This window comes from Xyrauchen texanus, chromosome 24, assembly GCF_025860055.1.
Source record: "Xyrauchen texanus isolate HMW12.3.18 chromosome 24, RBS_HiC_50CHRs, whole genome shotgun sequence".
Classification (NCBI taxonomy): domain Eukaryota; kingdom Metazoa; phylum Chordata; class Actinopteri; order Cypriniformes; family Catostomidae; genus Xyrauchen; species Xyrauchen texanus.
In genome coordinates, this window is record NC_068299.1 from 14460293 (window position 1) to 14480332 (window position 20040).

The 20040-nt window shown below is 37.8% G+C and overlaps 1 protein-coding gene across 1 annotated transcript; it reads right to left on the minus strand.

Annotated features, from left to right (window-relative positions):
* Positions 1–6840: 6840 nt before the first annotated feature.
* LOC127617438 (probable sodium-coupled neutral amino acid transporter 6) lies at positions 6841–19936 on the minus strand. Its single transcript, XM_052089404.1, has 16 exons — positions 19692–19936; positions 18689–18810; positions 18526–18599; positions 18225–18277; positions 17987–18026; positions 17033–17111; positions 13724–13806; positions 13547–13605; positions 13412–13471; positions 11804–11854; positions 11568–11647; positions 11312–11412; positions 9210–9334; positions 8969–9113; positions 7930–8024; positions 6841–7700 (listed from the first exon to the last, which is right to left on the minus strand). The coding sequence occupies exons 1-16, from the start codon at positions 19776–19778 to the stop codon at positions 7617–7619; spliced, it is 1338 nt and encodes a 445-aa protein (XP_051945364.1). The 5' UTR covers positions 19779–19936; the 3' UTR covers positions 6841–7616.
* Positions 19937–20040: the final 104 nt, after the last annotated feature.

A 20040-nucleotide genomic window follows, 5' to 3' on the forward strand; every position in this document is an offset into this window, starting at 1 on the left:
CATGGTTAAGAGTAGGTTTCAGCATTTCTGATTCTGCCAGAATACTTAAGTCTGATTAATTCCCAGGGGGTTACAGAAATTACATTTGAGTTTATCCAGCTATTCTTTTCTTCTAACTAAATCACATGTGCACCATCTGGAAAGTAAATATGAGTATACTGAGTTGAATGAAAAGCACACCTGTTGTAGTGTAAATATGGGGAAACACCGCCACCTTCCGGCAGACGTTATTTATTATATTTCTTCTCACGTTTGCAAATACAGTTAAACTACGTATCTATTATTAATATTATGTATACAACTTTTATTTTTTATAATAACGATATGTATTAAAGTTGTACATGAATATATATTATGCATATTGGCAGGGTTGGGGAGTAATGGAATATATGTAATGGGATTACAAAATATAAATAAATGTATTCCACAGATACAATTTAAATAATTAGTATTTAGAATACAGTTACATTCAAAAAGTATTTTGATTACTGAAGAGATTACTTTTCATTTTATTGTCATTTCTTTAATTGAATATTTAGTCCATTCAGATGGAAACATTCATACAAATAAATGATGCAATCCAAAGTGCATTTGAACAGTGGTGAAACATTTTCTTATGATGTTACATTCATACGAGCAGACAGAGAAGTATGTTTCAAGTAAGTTTGGAGCAGAAGAATTAGAAATAAACCTTGTGTAAATTGTCAACATAACGCTAAGCTAAAATGCTATTTCTAGCCATTTTTCAAGCACATGTTACCAGACACAATCATATATTTTTATCAAGAACATTCATGTTGGATAATAATTTCTATTTTTCTAGTAAGACTTTTTAATATTAGGGCAAAAATCGTATTCTTGATAATAATTTTTGCATTGTTTTCCTGTAAAAATATACAAAAATCTCTAAAACTAGATCAATTTGATTGATCTTGTTTTAGAAACAACACTGCATAAGATATTTAGGTTTTTCAGAGAATGTATTTTTAACATGTGTATTTCGTCTTACTGTACTGGCAAAGTTTTATAGTCAAAACAATTGAAAAATCTACCAGTGCTGAAGAAGTAATCCAAGTATTTAGAATACGTTACTGACTTTGAGTCTAACAGAATATTTTACAGATGAATTTTTACAGCATGTATTCTGTAATCTGTAGTGGAATACATTTCAATAGCAACCCTCCCAACCCTGCTTATGGGCAATATCAGTAAAATGTTTGTGGACACACTTAACTGAATTTACTTCATTTCTCATGATCTTAAACATGTTTTAATCATTTAACGCTTAAAATGAATTTTGTAGATATTTTAATAGAATTAATTAACAAAATGTTATTGATCCCTTAAACGCATACCTCAGGTTTTTAGTGACCCTGGACCTCTTTCCACCCCCTGTACCATTTTTTGTTGTGCAACACCTCTTTTGTATTCCTCAATATTTTTCTTATAAATATTGTAACACAAAAAAAAAATTTGTTTTGCAAAATTTGAGTTTTTTTTTTTTTTTTTGCACTTCCATAAGTAATATGTTTATGATAATTTCATATCTATATAAGTTTACTATCACGTGGTATGGATTTATATGTTTATTACAAGAGAAATGAGTATTATATTCATACAAATAAATACAATATCACATTGATATTTTGTGGAACCATGGGGAATTATCAGTATCCCATATGCATGTACTCATAATGTATAAGTGCCTTATGTGTATCTTATGTGTAGCTGATGCATTATGTGTAGCTCAATATGTGTTTGACAGCCAGTTGCATCTCATGAAATTTCAGTGTGAAAGTAATGAATCCTGTTCTGAATTTGTGTTGATTTGTTACATTATTTCTTTAATATATGAAAAAAAGCACAAAGACACATATTATATACTATATACACCGATCAGCCACAACATTAAAACCACCTGCCTAATATTGTGAAGGTCCCCCCGTGCCACCAAAACAGTGCCAACCAGCTTCTCAGAATAGCATTCTGAGATATTCTTCTCACCACAATTGTACAGAGCAGTTATATGAGTTACTGTAGACTTTGTCAGTTCAAACCAGTCTGGCCATTCTCTGTTGATCTCTCTCATCAACCAGGCATTTCTGTCCACATAACTGCTGCTCACTGGATGTTTTTTGTTTTTGGCTCCATTCTGAGTAAATTGACTTGTGTGTGAAAAATCCAGGAGATCAGCAGTTATGTGACATGATTGTTGGCACCAACAATCATGCCACACTCCAAATCACTGAGATCACATTTTCTCCTCATACCGATGGTTGATGTGAACATTAACTGAAGCACCTGACAGAAATGCCTTGTTGATGAGAGAGGTAAACAGAGAATGTCCAGACTGGATCGAACTTACAAAGTCAACGGTAACTCAGATAACAACTCTGTACAATTGAATGCAATTCTGAGATGCGGATTGGCACTAATTTGGCTGCACGAGGGGGGCCTACACAATATTAGGAAGGTTGTTTTAATGTTGCGGCTGATCAGTGTATACTACATATACACTCACCTAAAGGATTATTAGGAACACCTGTTCAATTTCTCATTAATGCAATTATCTAATCAACCAATCACATGGCAGTTGCTTCAATGCATTTAGGGGTGTGGTCCTGGTCAAGACAATCTCCTGAACTCCAAACTGAATGTCAGAATGGGAAAGAAAGGTGATTTAAGCAATTTTGAGCGTGGCATGGTTGTTGGTGCCAGACGGGCCGGTCTGAGTATTTCACAATCTGCTCAGTTACTGGGATTTTCACGCAAAACCATTTATAGGGTTTACAAAGAATGGTGTGAAAAGGGAAAAACATCCAGTATGCGGCAGTCCTGTGGGCGAAATTGCCTTGTTGATGCTAGAGGTCAGAGGAGAATGGGCCGACTGATTCAAGCTGATAGAAGAGCAACTTTGCCTGAAATAACCACTCGTTACAACCGAGGTATGCAGCAAAAGCATTTGTGAAGCCACAACACGCACAACCTTGAGGCGGATGGGCTACAACAGCAGAAGACCCCACCGGGTACCACTCATCTCCACTACAAATAGGAAAAAGAGGCTACAATTTGCAAGAGCTCACCAAAATTGGACAGTTGAAGACTGGAAAAATGTTGCCTGGTCTGATGAGTCTCGATTTCTGAATTAGAATTTGGCGTAAACAGAATGAGAACATGGATCCATCATGCCTTGTTACCACTGTGCAGGCTGGTGGTGGTGGTGTAATGGTGTGGGGGATGTTTTCTTGGCACACTTTAGGCCCCTTAGTGCCAATTGGGCATCGTTTAAATGCCACGGCCTACCTGAGCATTGTTTCTGACCATTTCCATCCCTTTATGGCCACCATGTACCCATCCTCTGATGGCTACTTCCAGCAGGATAATGCACCATGTCACAAAGCTCGAATCATTTCAAATTGGTTTCTTGAACATGACAATGAGTTCACTGTACTAAAATGGCCCCCACAGTCACCAGATCTCAACCCAATAGAGCATCTTTGGGATGTGGTGGAACGGGAGCTTCGTGCCCTGGATGTGCATCCCACAAATCTCCATCAACTGCAAGATGCTATCCTATCAATATGGGCCAACATTTCTAAAGAATGCTTTCAGCACCTTGTTGAATCAATTCCACGTAGAATTAAGGCAGTTTTGAAGGTGAAAGGGGGTCAAACACAGTATTAGTATGGTGTTCCTAATAATCCTTTAGGTGAGTGTATAGGCCTATATATAAAATGGTGGATAGGCCTACATCTTAAAATAGTTTAACATTTTAGGTCACTACATAATTTACATACTTTTATTTGTCTAATTTTATAGTTTTGATGACTTGACTATGATTCTAAAATATTGAAAATAATCGTGAAGAATAGGTGTGTCTGAGCTTTTGAGTGGTAGACTGGAATGGTCTAAGTATTTGTGGAGCTGATGCACAAAGCTAGAGTTGTAGGCAAGGTCCTGGGCTCTGACTGAGTCTGCCCAGTCAGTCTATAAAGCCATTGGATGAAAGGCTCATTGGTGTCAGAAATGACCTTAGACCTCTCTCTATCTCTTTCCCAGCTGGTGTAAATTAAAAGGGGAGACTCCATACACGCTTGTCTGTCTGGTGTCAGTATTCTGTGAGCAAGGAAGTTAGGGATCAATCAAAGATAACTTTTATGGTGATGTGGTGATGAAGTGGTGAGATTTCACCTTTCCTCACTGTTAATACTGATGTAAATCCATAAATAGCCAGCAGGGGTGCACTCATGCTCAGTTTTATTGCAGTTGGTACAATCATGCATAATCCAACATGATTATTCTCACAAAACACCAAATATGGAATGTGGAAAAGGCTATCACAGGATAGCCATTTTTAATGTCAGAAGTAGACACCCTATGCAATGTGTATAAATAAAAAGAAACATTTCAAAATTATAGGCCTGTACCTTACATAAATAAAACATAAATTTTCTTGGACAGCTTTGCAGTGTTACCCATTAGTAGTAGCAGCTGAGCTCCCCCTCATCTGTCTCTCTATAGAGTTTTTGAGCTATGAAAATGTATTAAAATCTTTATTTTAGCACAAAATCACCTGTAATAGTTTTCATGATTTATACCCCTCATGAGTATTCATTAACAAACTGTGTTTTTCACCAGCTGCACCGTGTGGGAGAGTTTAAGTTCAGGCCACTATACATACAGGGCTTGCTTCCTTTAATAGGAAGTAAAACTGTTCAGTCAAGAGTTTTTATTGAAATCTGGCAGTTCATGAGTACGCATTCATAACAGAGCAAATGTATAACTGCATACTCTGCAATGCGTGCGTGTAGTGAGTCTCTGGTGCTTTTGTGCCTACTACAGTTGAACTATACCAGAACACATGCAAAAACCCTGCAAAGTATAAAAAAAGCCTCAAAATCGCAGTTTTGTTCAGCTCTTTCCCCCAGCTCTCATATACTGAGTTTCATACATACACTGTAGCAGGGAGTCAAACACACACATACTTAGTGAACTCTTGCTATGCCATGTCAGGGTGTGTGCCCTGTCGGGATGGGGGTGAGGTATTTATGGGTGAAAGGCCATTAGTGTGTGTGTGTGTGTGTGTGTGTGTGTGTGTGTGTGTGTGTGTGTACTGGCTGGTATAACTCAAGTGTTTGGGAATTGCAACAGCTGCAGCAGGAGGGTGAAAAGAAGAAAAACAAAATTCAGAGAGAGAGAGTGAATGATGGAGTAAATGTCTGAGGAGACGAGCAACAAAAAAGTGACAGGGAGAGAGAGCAGAGAGGACAGAACAGAAGTGTTTGCGAGCAGAGGGGAAAGTGTGTGACATGGGGCACGGTAAGTGTGTGTGTTACTGTAAAATTAACTCCAGATGTGATGTGGTCTCCGCTCTGACCAAGCAGAATTAAATGTTTTAGAGGGCACATAGAGAGAGGCAGGAATCTGAGAGAACAATCATGTGTCACTTCAGAACTGAGGGAGAGTGTGTGCTTGTGAAAGTGTGTGTGTTGCAGCAGTTACTCTTAACAGAGTCTTCAGAATGATTTATTGAATGCCTATGACACAGGAGCACTGTTACTGATAGACCATGAAAATCAATTCTGGAGGAAAGTTCAGGAAAAAGCCAGATGCTAGCTTAAAAGGACCAATCAGCATGAATTGAAATCAGATAGACATACAACATAATCGCTTCCTGGAGGGAGAGCTAACATTCAGCAAAGATTTCTGCAAGTAAAAGAGTGTATGAATATGAACTGTGGTCTAAAAGTAAAGCAATAAATGCAGGGCTGAAAGCAGGCCAGAGAGAGCATAAATGTTGTTTTAAAAAGCTGTTCCGTCATTCAATTTCATCCAAGTTTTCCCAATTTGCCAAAATCCAAAAAATTGTATCTTCATTACCATATAGCAAATTAATAAATGTGTTATTTAGATATTCGTATTTTTGTCCTGTTTTTACAGTAAAATATTTCTATACTACAGTAACGAGAATCCTTGGGAAATAAAAACAAAGTCCAGATATATTAAGGTTATGCAAATTTTGGGGAAAACAAGTTTAATTGTTATGAAAAAAAAATGGGGGAAAAATTAAAAGGCCTAAAATAGTCTTCATTTTCTATCATTTTGGGGTACAAATTTGACCTAAATTTGATGTTTGTGAGATTCATCGGAAAACAGTACTGTGTGCTACTGTACATCAACCACTAGATGCCAGTATACAATGGTTTCACCATGTATTTGGTGACGTCACTTATTGTACTTATGTTTCCGCTTTATGTAAAAGCAAGTAGGTGCCTGCTTCATGATCTCACACAAAGCATGCATTTGCCAGGTCAGTCCTGCGGGAAAAAAATATCTGGAAACTTGTCTCAAATGCTGAGGAAATTCTTAAAGAAATGTTGCTTTAAAAACAAGTGCATATACCCAACTACCACATCTCACCATATATGTGAGTATGTTATGTACTGCCTTACTTTGGGCGGTCTCTCAAGCTAATGCAGCATATTAGAAACAGCATGAGAGAGCAAAGGCCAAAGACTACACACACACACACACACACACACACACACACACACACACACACACACACACACACACACACACACACACACACACACACACCCCATTTGTTTTCCATTATCAGACTTACAGAGAAACCTCTGTCTAAATCAATGAAGAAAAATCATCCCAACCATCAATCTTACTTGAACACACACAGCCACACAAACCAGCAAAAACACACACTAAAGCTCAGATCTGTTAGACTGGACAAGAACTGCAGACTCTTCTATTCCGATGCCACAATACATTATGTATTACATGAGTCAATCAGAAACCAGTTTTAATTGTTACTTCCATTTATTTATTTCAACATAATATCAAATATATATCAAATTCCCTTTATTCTCCTCTTGGACAGATAAGATAAATCATTGTAGCAATGTAAAAAAATTACTGTTCTATATGTTTCAATGAGGAATTAAACTTGCATTCAATGTGTAAATCACAGAAAACCTTTGGGATGTTACAGATAAATCCTAAAAGCTTTGAAAGATCTTCATCAATGGAATCCACATCAACACATTCTGATTTGACTTTTAAAGGCAGTGGCATAATCATTAAACCAGAGTTTGTCATTAAGGCAAACGGATGTTCCAATACATTAACAAACATCTGTGTAAATTGAAGGGAGCTTAATTTACCCCAAACCACATATTTAGCTATTGAAATAAATCAGCAGCACAACTCCTTAATTAATTGGTCTCAATGGTTTTTTTCCAAGCCACACAGCAGCTTTCTTGTCTGATTGAGAGCTTGACCAAGAGTTCGTCAGTCATTCATTTTTGATTATTATGAATTTCAGTGCTGTACTGGATATCTACACATCATGCATTTGATTGGGCCTGTCTATTGCATTGTTTGTTATTCAAGTGTTATAACAGAGTTATAAGTGCTTTATAAGCATGTCATAACTGCACGGTTGTCTCATCTCAAAACTATTTCCATTTTAAATAATATTTGGTATAGTAAATAAGAGTCTGACTGGTGTATAACCTGTAAAATAAGGTTTCTCTTCAAGGCAGGAGGTATTGAGCTTACAACTCATGCAACTGGTCCCACAATAATGAAGTTAAAGGTCAGGGACCTTGAACCCAGGAGACAATGATGACACATAGACTCAGCACACCAACAATTAGACCGATCACCAACAGAGACACAGCCTAGAGATAAAGAGTGTGTGTTAAGAGTATGATTATAGAATTAAAAACTGAAGCAAGCAACAAAATAATCAACATATGTGTAAAAGACTTTGTTATTAAATACAAAAACCATAAAAGTCCTAGGACATATAAGAATTCACTGCAATTCCATAAACCTAGTGTAAAGTAAGCTGTGTATGTAGTATTCAGTGTGTGTGGTATGGAATGGATTAGAATAGAGTTTAGATACCCCAACTGAGTTCAGTGATCTGATTGGCTCAGAGCTGATTTTCAAAAAGAACATTCCCGGATACACAAACAACAAACATGTGGATGTCGTAGCACCTGAAAATAGAGAACAGTTATGTTTTCTGAGCCATTTTTGCCCTGACTTAACCAACTAATTTCAAGGTGATCTTTGGTGGATGTATTAAGTTAGTTCCCCTTAAAGTTCACTTAGGTGCCCTAGCAGAATAATCACATATGTAGTTCATCACATTAAGTATGGACATTTTCTTCTTACGTCTGACAACCAGCATGTCAATCAGAAAATCTATTGGGTCATCATTTAATACTCAACAAAACTTTGTTTTTAGTTTTGCTTTAATATTGTGCTTTTGCATTATCTTTCAAATAAATGCCACTTGGCATTATATTTTGTTATATAATGTAAAGACATTCACACATATTTAATTGTGACTTAAGTGTCCAAACATTTTTAGAGGCCACTGTATCTTAAAAGAATATTCCAGGTTCAATACAAGTTATGCTCAATCGACAGCATGTGTCATAATACTGATTGCCACAAAAATGAATTTCATTTGTCCCTCCTTTTCTTAAAAAAAAGAAAGAATGTGTTACAGTGAGGGACTAACAAGATACTCACTTTTGAAAAGTTTATCAACAAGACAAATCAATGTGTGTAAACATGATTTTAGTATGATTAAAATCACTTACTAGCACTAGTTATTAAAAAAAAAATTGTAACAACTTTACAGCTCAAATAATACAGGAGTTTAAATTAATTTAAGAATTAATGTGTGCTTCTATAAAATTCTCAGCTTCACATTTCTGTCTTTGGCCCCCATTTTAAGTGCCTCAATGTAACCTTGATTTTTGCTTTCTTTTAAGAAAAGGAGGGATGACTCAAAATGCATTTTTGTGGTAATCAATATTATGCCACAAATGCTGTCGATTGATCTTAACTTGTACTGAACTTCAAATTTTTCTTTAACTGCTGCACAATTAAAGAATAAAACGCATACAAGTACATGCGCGCACACACTCACCAACAACACCGAAGACGTTCCTAATGTCAGGGACGAAAATGGCGAGCAGCAGCACAAGAGTGAGGATGAAAAGACAGGAAAGAGAATGAGAGAGCCAGGAGAACTCCCTCTCTCCCCTGCATAACATCAACAATGCCTTACGTGCCTGAGAAAGACAGAGAATAATTTGAGCTGGGCGCTGGCACATGTATATTTTCTGAATGTCTTATTTGAATCGTTCAAATCCTGGTGTTTGACTCACAGGGAAGTGAATGAGCGGCACAGTGAGCAGGACAGCTAATAAGATCGCAAGACGCACTGACATCACCAAAACATCACGTGGTAGGTAGGTATCATATCCTAGCAGCAGTTCAGAATCTACATGTGCTGTGGAAAAAGGATGTTTGATCAGATCTATCCACTGATCATAGCCTTTTACAGATTAAAGTAGCTCTAAGAGTAGAGAATCTATTCCAGGGGTGCTCACTCAACCTCCTGGAGTTCTATCTTTCTGCTGAGTTTAGATCAAACTCTAATCAAACACACCTGAAGCAACTAATCAAGGTCTTGTTCAGAATGAAATGTAGGTCATCCAATTATTTTTGCATAATTTGCATAAATAATGCATTCCTCAGAAACAGTAGGATGGTAAGTACAGTTGAAGTCAGACGTTTACATAAACCTTAGCCAAATACATTTAAACTCAGTTTTTCACAACTCCTGACATTTAATCATAGAAATCATTCCCTGTCTTAGGTCATTTAGGATCACTACTTTATTTTAAGAATGTGCAATGTCAGAATAATAGTAGGGGGAATAATTTATTTCAGCTTTTATTTATTTCATCACATTCCCAGTGGGTCAGAAGTTTACATACACCTTTGTTAGTATTTGTTAGCATTGCCTTGAAATTGTTTAACTTCGGTCAAACGTTTTGGGTAGCCTTCCACAAGCTTCTCACAATAAGCTGTAGGAACTTTGGCCCATTCTTCCAGACAGAACTGGTGTAACTGAGCCAGGTTTGTAGGCACATGGTTTTTCAGTTCTGCCCCCAAATTTTCTATCGCATTGAGGTCAGAGCTTTGTGAAGACCACTCCAATTTGACTTTGCTATCCTTAAGCCATTTTGTCACAACTTTGGAGGTATGCTTGGGTCATTATTCATTTGGAAGACCCATTTATGACCTAGCTTTAACTTTCTGGCTGATCTCTTGAATGGTTGCTTCAATATATCCACATACTTTTCTTTCCTCATGATGCCATCTATTTTGTGAAGTGCACTAGTCACTCCTGCAGCAAAGCACCCCCACAATATGATGCTGCCACCCCCATGCGTCACGGTTGAGATGGTGTTCTTCGGCTTGCAAGCCTCACTCTTTTTCCTCCAAACATAATGATGGTCATTATAGCCAAACAGGTCAATCTTTGTTTCATCAGACCACAGGACATTTCTCCAAAAAGTAAGATCTTTGTCCCCATGTGCACTTGCAAACTGTAGTCTGGCTTTTATGGTTCTTTGGAGCAGTGGCTTCTTCCTTGCTGAGCAGACTTTCAGGTTATGTCGATATAGGAATCGTCTACCTGTTTCCTCCAGCGTCTTTACAAGGTCCTTTGTTGTTGTTCTGGGATTGATTAGCACTTTTCACACCAAACTACGTTCATCTCTAGGAGACAGAATGCGTCTCCTTCTTGAGCGATGATGGCTGCGTGGTCCCATGGTGTTTACTATTGTTATGCATACTATTGTTTATACAGATGAACGTGGTGCCTTCAGGCATTTGGAAATTGCTCCCAAGGATGAACCAGATTGTGGAGGTCTGAGGACTTTTTCTGAGGACTTCTTTTGATTTCCCCATGATGTCAAGCAAAGAGGCACTGAGTTTGAAGATAGGCCTTAAAATACATCCACAGCAACACCTCCAATTGCCTACAGGCTTGACATTATTTCCTCAAATTTTTCAAGCTGCTTAAAGGCACAGTTAACTTGGTGTATGTAAACATCTGACCCACTGGAATTGTGATATTGTCAATTAAAAGTGAAGCAATCTGTCTGTAAACAATTGTTGGAAAAAATTACTCATGTCATGCACAAAGTAGATGTCCTAAATGACTTGCCAAAACTATAGTTTGCTAATATGAAATGGAGTGGTTAAAAATTTAGTTTTGATGACTTCAAAGAAAGTGTATGTAAACTTCTGAATTCAACTGTATAATGTGCATGCTATTCTGAACATAAGAGTTTTGGGATTCACTTAAAATTACAAGCAGGTGTTTTGGAGAAACGGCAGAAACTAAACTGAAGCAAGCAGGATTGAGCAGCCCTAATATATGATTTGGGGTAAGATTTCTGTGAAACGTTCCTACCATAGAATGTGAGATAGCCAAAAATTGCAGAGATCAAGTAAACCACGAAACTAAGAAAGATGCTGACATTTGTCACATTCTGCATTCTCTGCTTAGTGGGTCTGAAATACACACACACACACATACACACACACACACACACACACACACACACACACACACACACACACACACACACACACACACAGAGTAAGGTAGCAAAAAACTATATTTAATGTGGCAGATGTACAGAAACGATAGTGTTGATTGAACTGACCTGTGTAACTCACAATAAATGGGTAAAACTGCAGTATGGCAGAGGAAGGAGAAAGCCATTGTAGGGATGGCATAAGCACTCTGTAATGCACACATACACAGTCATTTCTCACTCTCCAGGGGTGTGTACCGTTATGCTATAAAATTACAACTAATATTTGTGTTTCTAATAGTCCTGCAAGGTGGTCTTGAAAGCAAAACATATTTCTTCTTTCTCAGTAAAACCCACACACTCACCTTATTAGAGATCACAAACAGCTGTGGGGTGCACTCAGAGGTATTTAAGATCTGGGGATAGACAAATAAAATGCCTAAATTAATTGATGTAAAGGTGAATTGGCAAAAAATCAGGATGGAAAAGAATGAAAAGTCGCTCTCCAATTCCGATATTTAGATCACTATAACTACAAGATGAACATTGGCACACTTTCGCCACACATTTTAAGAAAATAAAGGCAATACATTTTAAAATGGGTCAAAGGTCACTTCCAGCATTAAGACGGAGCTATTTCCTGTCTATGGAGGGCTGGATCACATCTACCTTGACAGAGTAGCTAAGTGTGCCTGTATTTGTCAAAGATTAATGGCTATATTGGCCACTAACATGTAGTTTGTTGTGATGAAGAAATTATGTCAGAGTTCCTTTCAAAGCAAGTCACTGAGAAGTGCAGCTCCTATCTTGTTGAAATGGGAAAGACTGAAATCTCCTAAATGGTCAGCATTACCATCAAATAACGTATTTCAAATCAGCAGTAAAATGTGACAACATTGCAATAAACTGTGCTTCTTTAGCTCAGATCACGCAGAAAATGCACAATCTCGAGCTAACTGACATGCAATTTGTCTATCAAAAAGGACGATTGGCTGTTATACCTGTAAGACAAGAATTCCTTTTTTTACACCCAACCTTTTGGCCATTCAATTCCAAAAACCCTCCTGTGAGTAGCAGGAAATGTCTTGATGAGAAAGGTCAATGGAGAATGGCCAGACTGGTTCGAGCCAACAGAAAAGCTACGGTAACTCAGATAACCACTCTGTACAATTGTAGTGAGCCGAATAGCATCTCAGAATCGACAACATGTCAAAACTTGAGGTGGATGGACTACAACAGCAGAAGACCACACCAAGTTCCACTTCTGTCAGTCAAGACCAGAAAGCGGAGGCTGCAAACAGCACAGGCTCACCAAAACTGGACAGTTGAAGAATGGAAAAATGCTGCATGGTCTGATGAATCTTGATTTCTGCTGAGGCACATAGCTGGAGGTGTCAGAATTTGGCACCAACAGCATGAATCCATGGACCCAACCAGCCTTGTGTCAACATTCTTTGGGCCCGTTAATACCAATCGATCATTGCTTGAATGCTATAGCCTATTTGAGTATTGTTGCAGACCATGTGCATCCCTTCACGGCCACAATTTACCCATCTAATCATGGCTACTTCCCGCATGATAATGCACCATGTCACAAAGCAAAAGTCATCTCAAACTAGTCTCATGAACATGACAATTAATTCACTGTTCTTCAGTTGCCTTCCCAATCACAGGATCTGAATCCAATAGAACACCTTTGGGATGCGGTAGGACAGAAGATTTGGAGCATGAATATGCAGCTGACAAATCTGCAGAAATGGCATGATGCAATCATGTCAACATGGACCAGAATCTCAAAGCAATGTTTCCAATTTCTTGTGCAATCCCAGCCACGAAGAATTTGGGCAAAGGGAGGCCCTACACAGCATAAGTATAGTGTTCCTATTAAAGTTCTCAGTGTGTTTAGATCTGGGTTGTTTAGCCATGTGTTCTGGTGTTTGGGGCTCTGTGAGGGTGTGTGTGTGGGCATTTACCAGGTTCATGGTGGAGTTAATTGGAAGAGGGCAAGGAATAGACCATTTTTTCATCACCACCTGTGAGACAGAACAGAACATCGGCATGGGTGTGGGATAAAGAAAAAAGACAGAAAGAAAGGCAGAACAACTTACCACTATGGTAAAGAATAACATGAAGAAGAAAGCGAGAGTGCTGGTGTATCCCAGGAAACCTGAAACAAAGATAGAAAACAATGTTCACAAATATCACACAGATACTCACTTTCTCAAACTCTGAGAATAACACAGTTGCTAACACATTAAAAAAAAAAAACATCTGAAAATAGTCACCTATCTTTGGAAGTAGAGCCAATGGCAACACCACAAATACAGTGACTAAAATTAGTAGTGTAGCCCCATCCTCATACCACTTTCTACAGAGAAAGAAGAGAGAAAGACATTGGAAGATGTAGATTGACAAAATGACAAGTAGAGGTGTACTCCTTTTTATACAGAACAGATTTCCTAATCTGTTCATGTATTTGCATTTCCAAGAACCTGGAATCAAATTTGACATTTTTTGGCTTTTAGCCCATGTCTAGAGAGCAACATTGCCCACAAAGATTCTTGGTTCTGAAGTATTTGTCCCATTCATTTTATCAAAAGGGATTTTAAAAAAACTTTCATAAAAGCCATGAACCAAAACAATCAGCTACAAGGTGAAACACAAAAGCATAAACGTTAGTGTTGAGCGGAGGAGGGCGGGGCCGGAACAACACACGCCGGTCCCCAATCAGCCAGATGGGGGAGCATGAGGGATAAAGGTGCGACAGTTCGGTGATGACAGTTCAAGAGAGAGAGAGAGAGAGAGAGAGAGAGAGAGAGAATGACAGGCAGCTGCTCTGTGCGTTCATGTTTGTGTGTTTTTCGTTCAGTTTATTATTAAAACTATTATTTATATTTTCAAGCCGGTTCTCGCCTCCACCTTTCCCTTAACCCTCTTTACAGTTAGTTTGAAGCAACAACAAAAATAAAATATCTTTGAAAGTCAGATGAAAAGACAAAAGGTTCTTAAAGAACAAAAATATTTTGATGGAGATATGAGTTTTTTTGTCCATAAAATACATGTCAGTGTAGTCCAACACTTTCAAGTTCCAAAAGGAAATAAAGGCAGCATAAAGGTAATCCACTCAGCTCTTCAACTCTTACGAAATATGATTGGTTTTGGGTGAGAAAAGATTTCTTTCACTATAAATCTTGACATCTGCAATCTCCTTGACACAATCATGATTTGACCTCACACTGAACACATCCACAGATTGCCGCCACTCTTTGATTGGTGGATTCTTTGCTGGATCATGTGTAGTTCTTCACCAGGAATTACAATATTTAACCTAAGAGCTCACAAGAAATCTTTCTTTCGAGGTTTATAAGTTATTGTTAAGTCAATTTGCCTATGGAGAACATTATTTTTGTTTAGATTCCTTCCGATCTGCTCTTTAAGACTTCAATTTGGCCATAAATGTGTGTACACCTAAAAATTTAATTGTTTTAGCAAAAATACACATTTATTTTACATCTTACTTTTCCAGGAAAACAGCCTAATGAGCTTATCCATTTTTTGTTTAAGAAAATCCTCTCTAGCATGAGAATGTGTCAGTCCCTGCTACAGATATTCCTCCCTGATTCACTCTCAATTTCTAAGTCAATTTGAATCACCACCTCCTTTCCTCTTTTAATAATAACAGAGAGAGCAATAGAGAAAGAACTAGGTGACTGGATCTTTAACAGGTTTGTGTGTGTGTGTGTGTGTGTGTACTGTAATCTAGAGTTGGTCCCCTGTCGTTCTCTTTCATAAACAGGGAGGTACTAGACAGCCTGGCTGGACCACTAGTAAAAATGAAGATAAATTACTCTACTGAAAGAAAAATGTTTTTTTACAGTAAATGTCTAAACTTTCAAGCGTTTATACTGTGGTAGGGCTCTGTTTTTTCCTCCTCCCAGAGAGGCAGAGTTGTGAGGTTTGTGTGTGTCTGGTCACAGTAATTGTGCTGCTGAAGGGGATCTTGGGCAGACACGACTCTCATTGGGCAGAACGTGTGTGAGATTTACACGAGTGGACCTGTAATGCAAACCAGCTGTGAGAGGATTGGGCACAGTTGAACCACAGCTCAGCACAGCAGCTAATAAAATAATGACCGTTACATTCTTTAGACTAGAATAGTTTCTCTTTTCTCTCTTTAGGAAAGTGGCTTTAAGTCAGAGAAGTGAGAAAAAGGGTGTCTTTCTGCCAGTAAGTGAATGACTCTCTCTCTTACTGACTACTTGCTGGCAAATTTAACACATACTGCATTAATATGTAATGCCTTTCTCCTCCATGTTTGCTGTACGAGAGTGACTTGGGTCTTAAAAGGAAAAGTCATCAAGATTTTCAATGAAACATTACCTTACCCCCCCCTCAACAAAACCTAAAATATGTCTTCAGAAGACTTGGAATATGATGCCCAAGCCACATGAACTACTTTTATGGTACTTTTGGGTCCTTTTTTAAGTTTTAAAGAGAGCCATTATTCACTACCACGGTCTTAAAAAGGCATAAAAAAAAAGCACCTCCTCATTCTGAAGATTTCCTCATAAGAAAGAAAATCATACAGGTTTGGAATAGCATGAGAGTAGTAAATTATAATTTTCATTTCCGGTGAACTATTCATTTAAATGAATATTCTGGATTCAATACAAGTTAAGCTCACTCGACAGGATTTGTGGCATACTTTTGATTACCACAAAATTTTATTTTGACTTAATTTTGAGCCAATTTTTGAACATTAAAATACTCACTTTTTCAAAGGTATAGCCACAAGATGTAACAATATGTGTATAAACATGATTTTGGTGTGATAAAATCACTTGCTAACCTTTTCTTTGTAAAGTTATAGACAATTTTACAACTTTGTTGCCATGACCCTAATGTGATGTAAAAATTACAATTCAAACAACTTTAAAGCTCAAATAATATGCAAGTTTTAAAAGTTGGAATTAATGTGAGTGCTTTTATAGAAGCTTACAATTTCTGCCTTGGCCGAAATTGGCCCCATTTACTTCCAATTTATGTGCCTCACTGTAAGCTCGATTTTTGCTTTTTTTAAAGAAAAGGAGGGATGAGTTTAAATGAATTTTTGTGGTAATCATCATAACACAAATGCTGTCAGTTGAGCTTAACTTGTATTGAACCCAGAATATTCCTTTAAGATCTATACTACTTAAGAAAGACTTAACCAGTTCTGAAAAGTTAGACATTCTTGCACTACATAAAGACACATCACATATTTTCCATTTTGCAGTTTTTGTCTTAACCAACTACAAACATCACTAGTAATGTGCATGAGCACATATTGCTGGTTGCACGATTTCTATTTTTGTTATGCTGCGATGGGAAGCCCCTTGAAGAAAAATCTTATAGTAATTTAATCCTGCTTAGCAAAGTTATGTATTAAACATGAAACGTGTTCTGATCGACTGTGATTTTGTTGCGTCATACAGAATATCGCTTTTAAGTGATGACAGAAACGTTGGATCGCACCTAGTAAGGACAAAATGTTTTGTCACAAAATGTTAGGACAAAATGTTAGGATGTGGTAAGGCCAACATGTATTATTTTACCCAGATGCCTCTGTGTTCATGAAGCCGGTGATGGCGGCAGGCAGTTCCGACTTAAAGATAAACATGTAGGTGGACATGGCTAAAGAAACAGAGAAAAATAGTTAGGTGTTGTGTCAGACTATAAACCTAATGACAAAAAAACACACACAAATCCACTCCGAAAAAACAAGAGACAAAATGCCATAGCAAATTTGAACCCAGAGCAGTGCTGAGGTTACTGTACGTACTCTGAACCAATACTAATATGCTAACAGCCATGAGATAATGACACAACCAATATAATCACACAACCACATAAGTACATAGATAATTAAAACATAGCTGATGCCATGATTACATTGCAATCTGATAGCAGCCAATAACCACACATAGTTGCACACTACATAACTGACATACTTACACAAGATATAGAGTCTAAAAGTATGATGGATTTATTGTTAAGTCAGAAGTGGATTAATGTCAAAACTTTGAAACTGCTACTGAACACACAACATAACACAAAATACTCACTACTGTTCACACAGCCATCAGTGTGTAGAGTAAGACAGACAGCAAAAGAAGAGAGATTTTATTTGTAACAAATTTTTACTATAGCCATTGTTTGCAGCTTATGCTTTGGCAATAAAACAGTTATATACCTTACTAATAAAGCACACTCAAACTGAGAGAGAGATGAGACTGCATAAGGCCGTGTAATAAGAGTGGGTAACTGTACTGAACTTTCATTTATCACTCCTAAATGAGCCTGTGTGTCTCTCCTACATACTGTATGTGCATTTACTGTATAATCAGACGATAGAAAGAATTAACAGAACAGAAGATAACAAAATTAATAATGTTTTATTAATATCAATGGTGAAATCAAGAGCAGAGTTTAAAGGTGATCTAATATGGTTTTCACTATATCAATAACTACATGTGAAAGTTGAAAACATGCACATGTGAAAACCTCACCTCCAATATTCTGAATCAGAATAGTACAGGCCACCATAATCTGCACAAAACAAATAAATGAAAAATGTATTCTCCTTCAACTGTGAATTTTAAGAGTTTTCTTTTTATCAAAATGACAAATTCCATTTTATAATTCTAACTAAATGTAATCCTCAGATACAGACATAATCTGATATATAAACTGTTGATATGCATTTTCCTTTAACACTGGGCACAATAGATTTGTGCGATAACTGACCTTGCCAGGTCTCCTGAAGGCTATCTCTCCAAGAGCTTCATATGAGCTGATGCCTAACACACACACACACACACACACACACACACACACACACACACACACACACACACACACAATGATCAGAGTTTGCAAATATTCTGCATTTCTTATGTAAATTAGCCACATTTCCACAGTCAGTCAGCAGAGATTCTTCAACAAATGTACAATTGGGCAAAGATTTAAGAAAGAGTATCCAAAGTAAACAGAAATGACTAGGGTAAGGAAGAGGCCAAAAAACAAACAAAAAACGGGTTGATGTTACCTGTTTTGTCACAGAGGAGCAGCAGGAGATGAACAGAATAAGCAGCCAAACTGGAGACCACCAGTAACAGAATACTGTGGAAAAACACCCGCAGGGATCAGGAAACACAATCTGTGTGAAATATTTGCTACAGGCTTAAGTGTGCATGTGTGTTTGTGTATACCTGAACCCAATGATGCCAGTATTTGCCATGGCATATGAAAGTCCCAGGATGCCACTGCCCATGATGGCATTCATCAGATTAAAGGCAGACGAGGCAAAGGACGCGCCTCTAACTTGAACATCCTGTGGGGCAGATAAACGTTCAGTCTAGAAATGAATCAGATATTAGACATGACAGCACAGCTTGTTGAGCACATTGGACCATACTGACTGCATGTTTATACCAATGGTATACGTGTGAGAAATGTAGGCTCAGAGGTGCAAAAAACATATATGCAATGTATGCAATGCATAGGGGTGCCATTTAAAGGGGGGCACTGGTGGCACACAAGGGGGAAGGCAAAAATGCTTAATGGGGGATGCCCTCCCACCTCCTAAGGCAAAAGGGGCTGCCCAAAGTAGGTATCGCACACATGAAAATGGGTAGTTGCACTCCTGAGTAGGCGATATAATAATAAATATGCGTCTAATCGACTCTGATTTCAACACGTGTGGGGTGGAACACGACTATTAATTTTAAGTAATATAAAGTTGCCAATTCAATATTTATTCTGTTTAATTTAGGCTAAACATATCCTGTACTAGACTACGCAAAAGATAAAGCATGCCAAACAATTGCCCCTGTTGACTGTTCACACACTGAGTCTGAAAGCACAGAGGAAAGCAAAACCTTTGCAAAGACACAATAAAATGACCTAAGATCAGCATCATGTGATGGATGATGTGGAAGTGACAAGAAATGCCTGAGGCAGCAGATCACACATACAGATACATACATTATATATATGCATGTATGTATGCATGTTTGTGCATGTAAATACGCTTGATCTCAATAAAGTACTTTGTAAACATTGTTTTTAAAAGTTTATTATGGTGATCGTGATTTTGTTGATGACTGGCTGCCATGTCTCTGCTCTAATTTATTTCATTTATATCGGTACAATTTTATTTTTCCGTGTATAGTTTTGTATACACGCTGGCAATAAATAAATAAAAAAGTGTACCTGCGCTAACAGCGGTGTGCTCTCTTCTCCGATGGGCTCATACTCGCTCTCAACCTGCACGGTACGGTTTGCGCCTTTTTTCCCCATTTTCCACCTTTTACTGTCTCTTAACTCAACTCAGTGAAAAACGGCCCGCCTCTGGCTCTTAAACTCTACCGGACCGTCAGTAAATGTGTCCGGTATCGTCCCACTCTCATATTCACCGGCTTCAGTGAATCTCCACAAACACAAACGCAAACATCTCCATTCACGTGATTAAACACATATGGTCATGTGTCATAGATGCGTCACAGATCGCGCCAATCACATCTCACAATCCAACGTCCGCTAGTGGTGATGACGTAAAAGC

Coding starts and splice junctions, on each gene's coding strand:
- LOC127617438 (XM_052089404.1), bottom strand. CDS start 19,778: ATGGGGAAAAAAGGCGCAAACCGTACCGTGCAGGTTGAGAGCGAGTAT. Junction 18,811..19,691: donor GCACACCGCTGTTAGCGCAG/GTACACTTTTTT, acceptor TCTGCCCCACAG/GATGTTCAAGTTAGAGGCGC. Junction 11,855..13,411: donor TTAACTCCACCATGAACCTG/GTAAATGCCCAC, acceptor GTCTATCCCCAG/ATCTTAAATACCTCTGAGTG.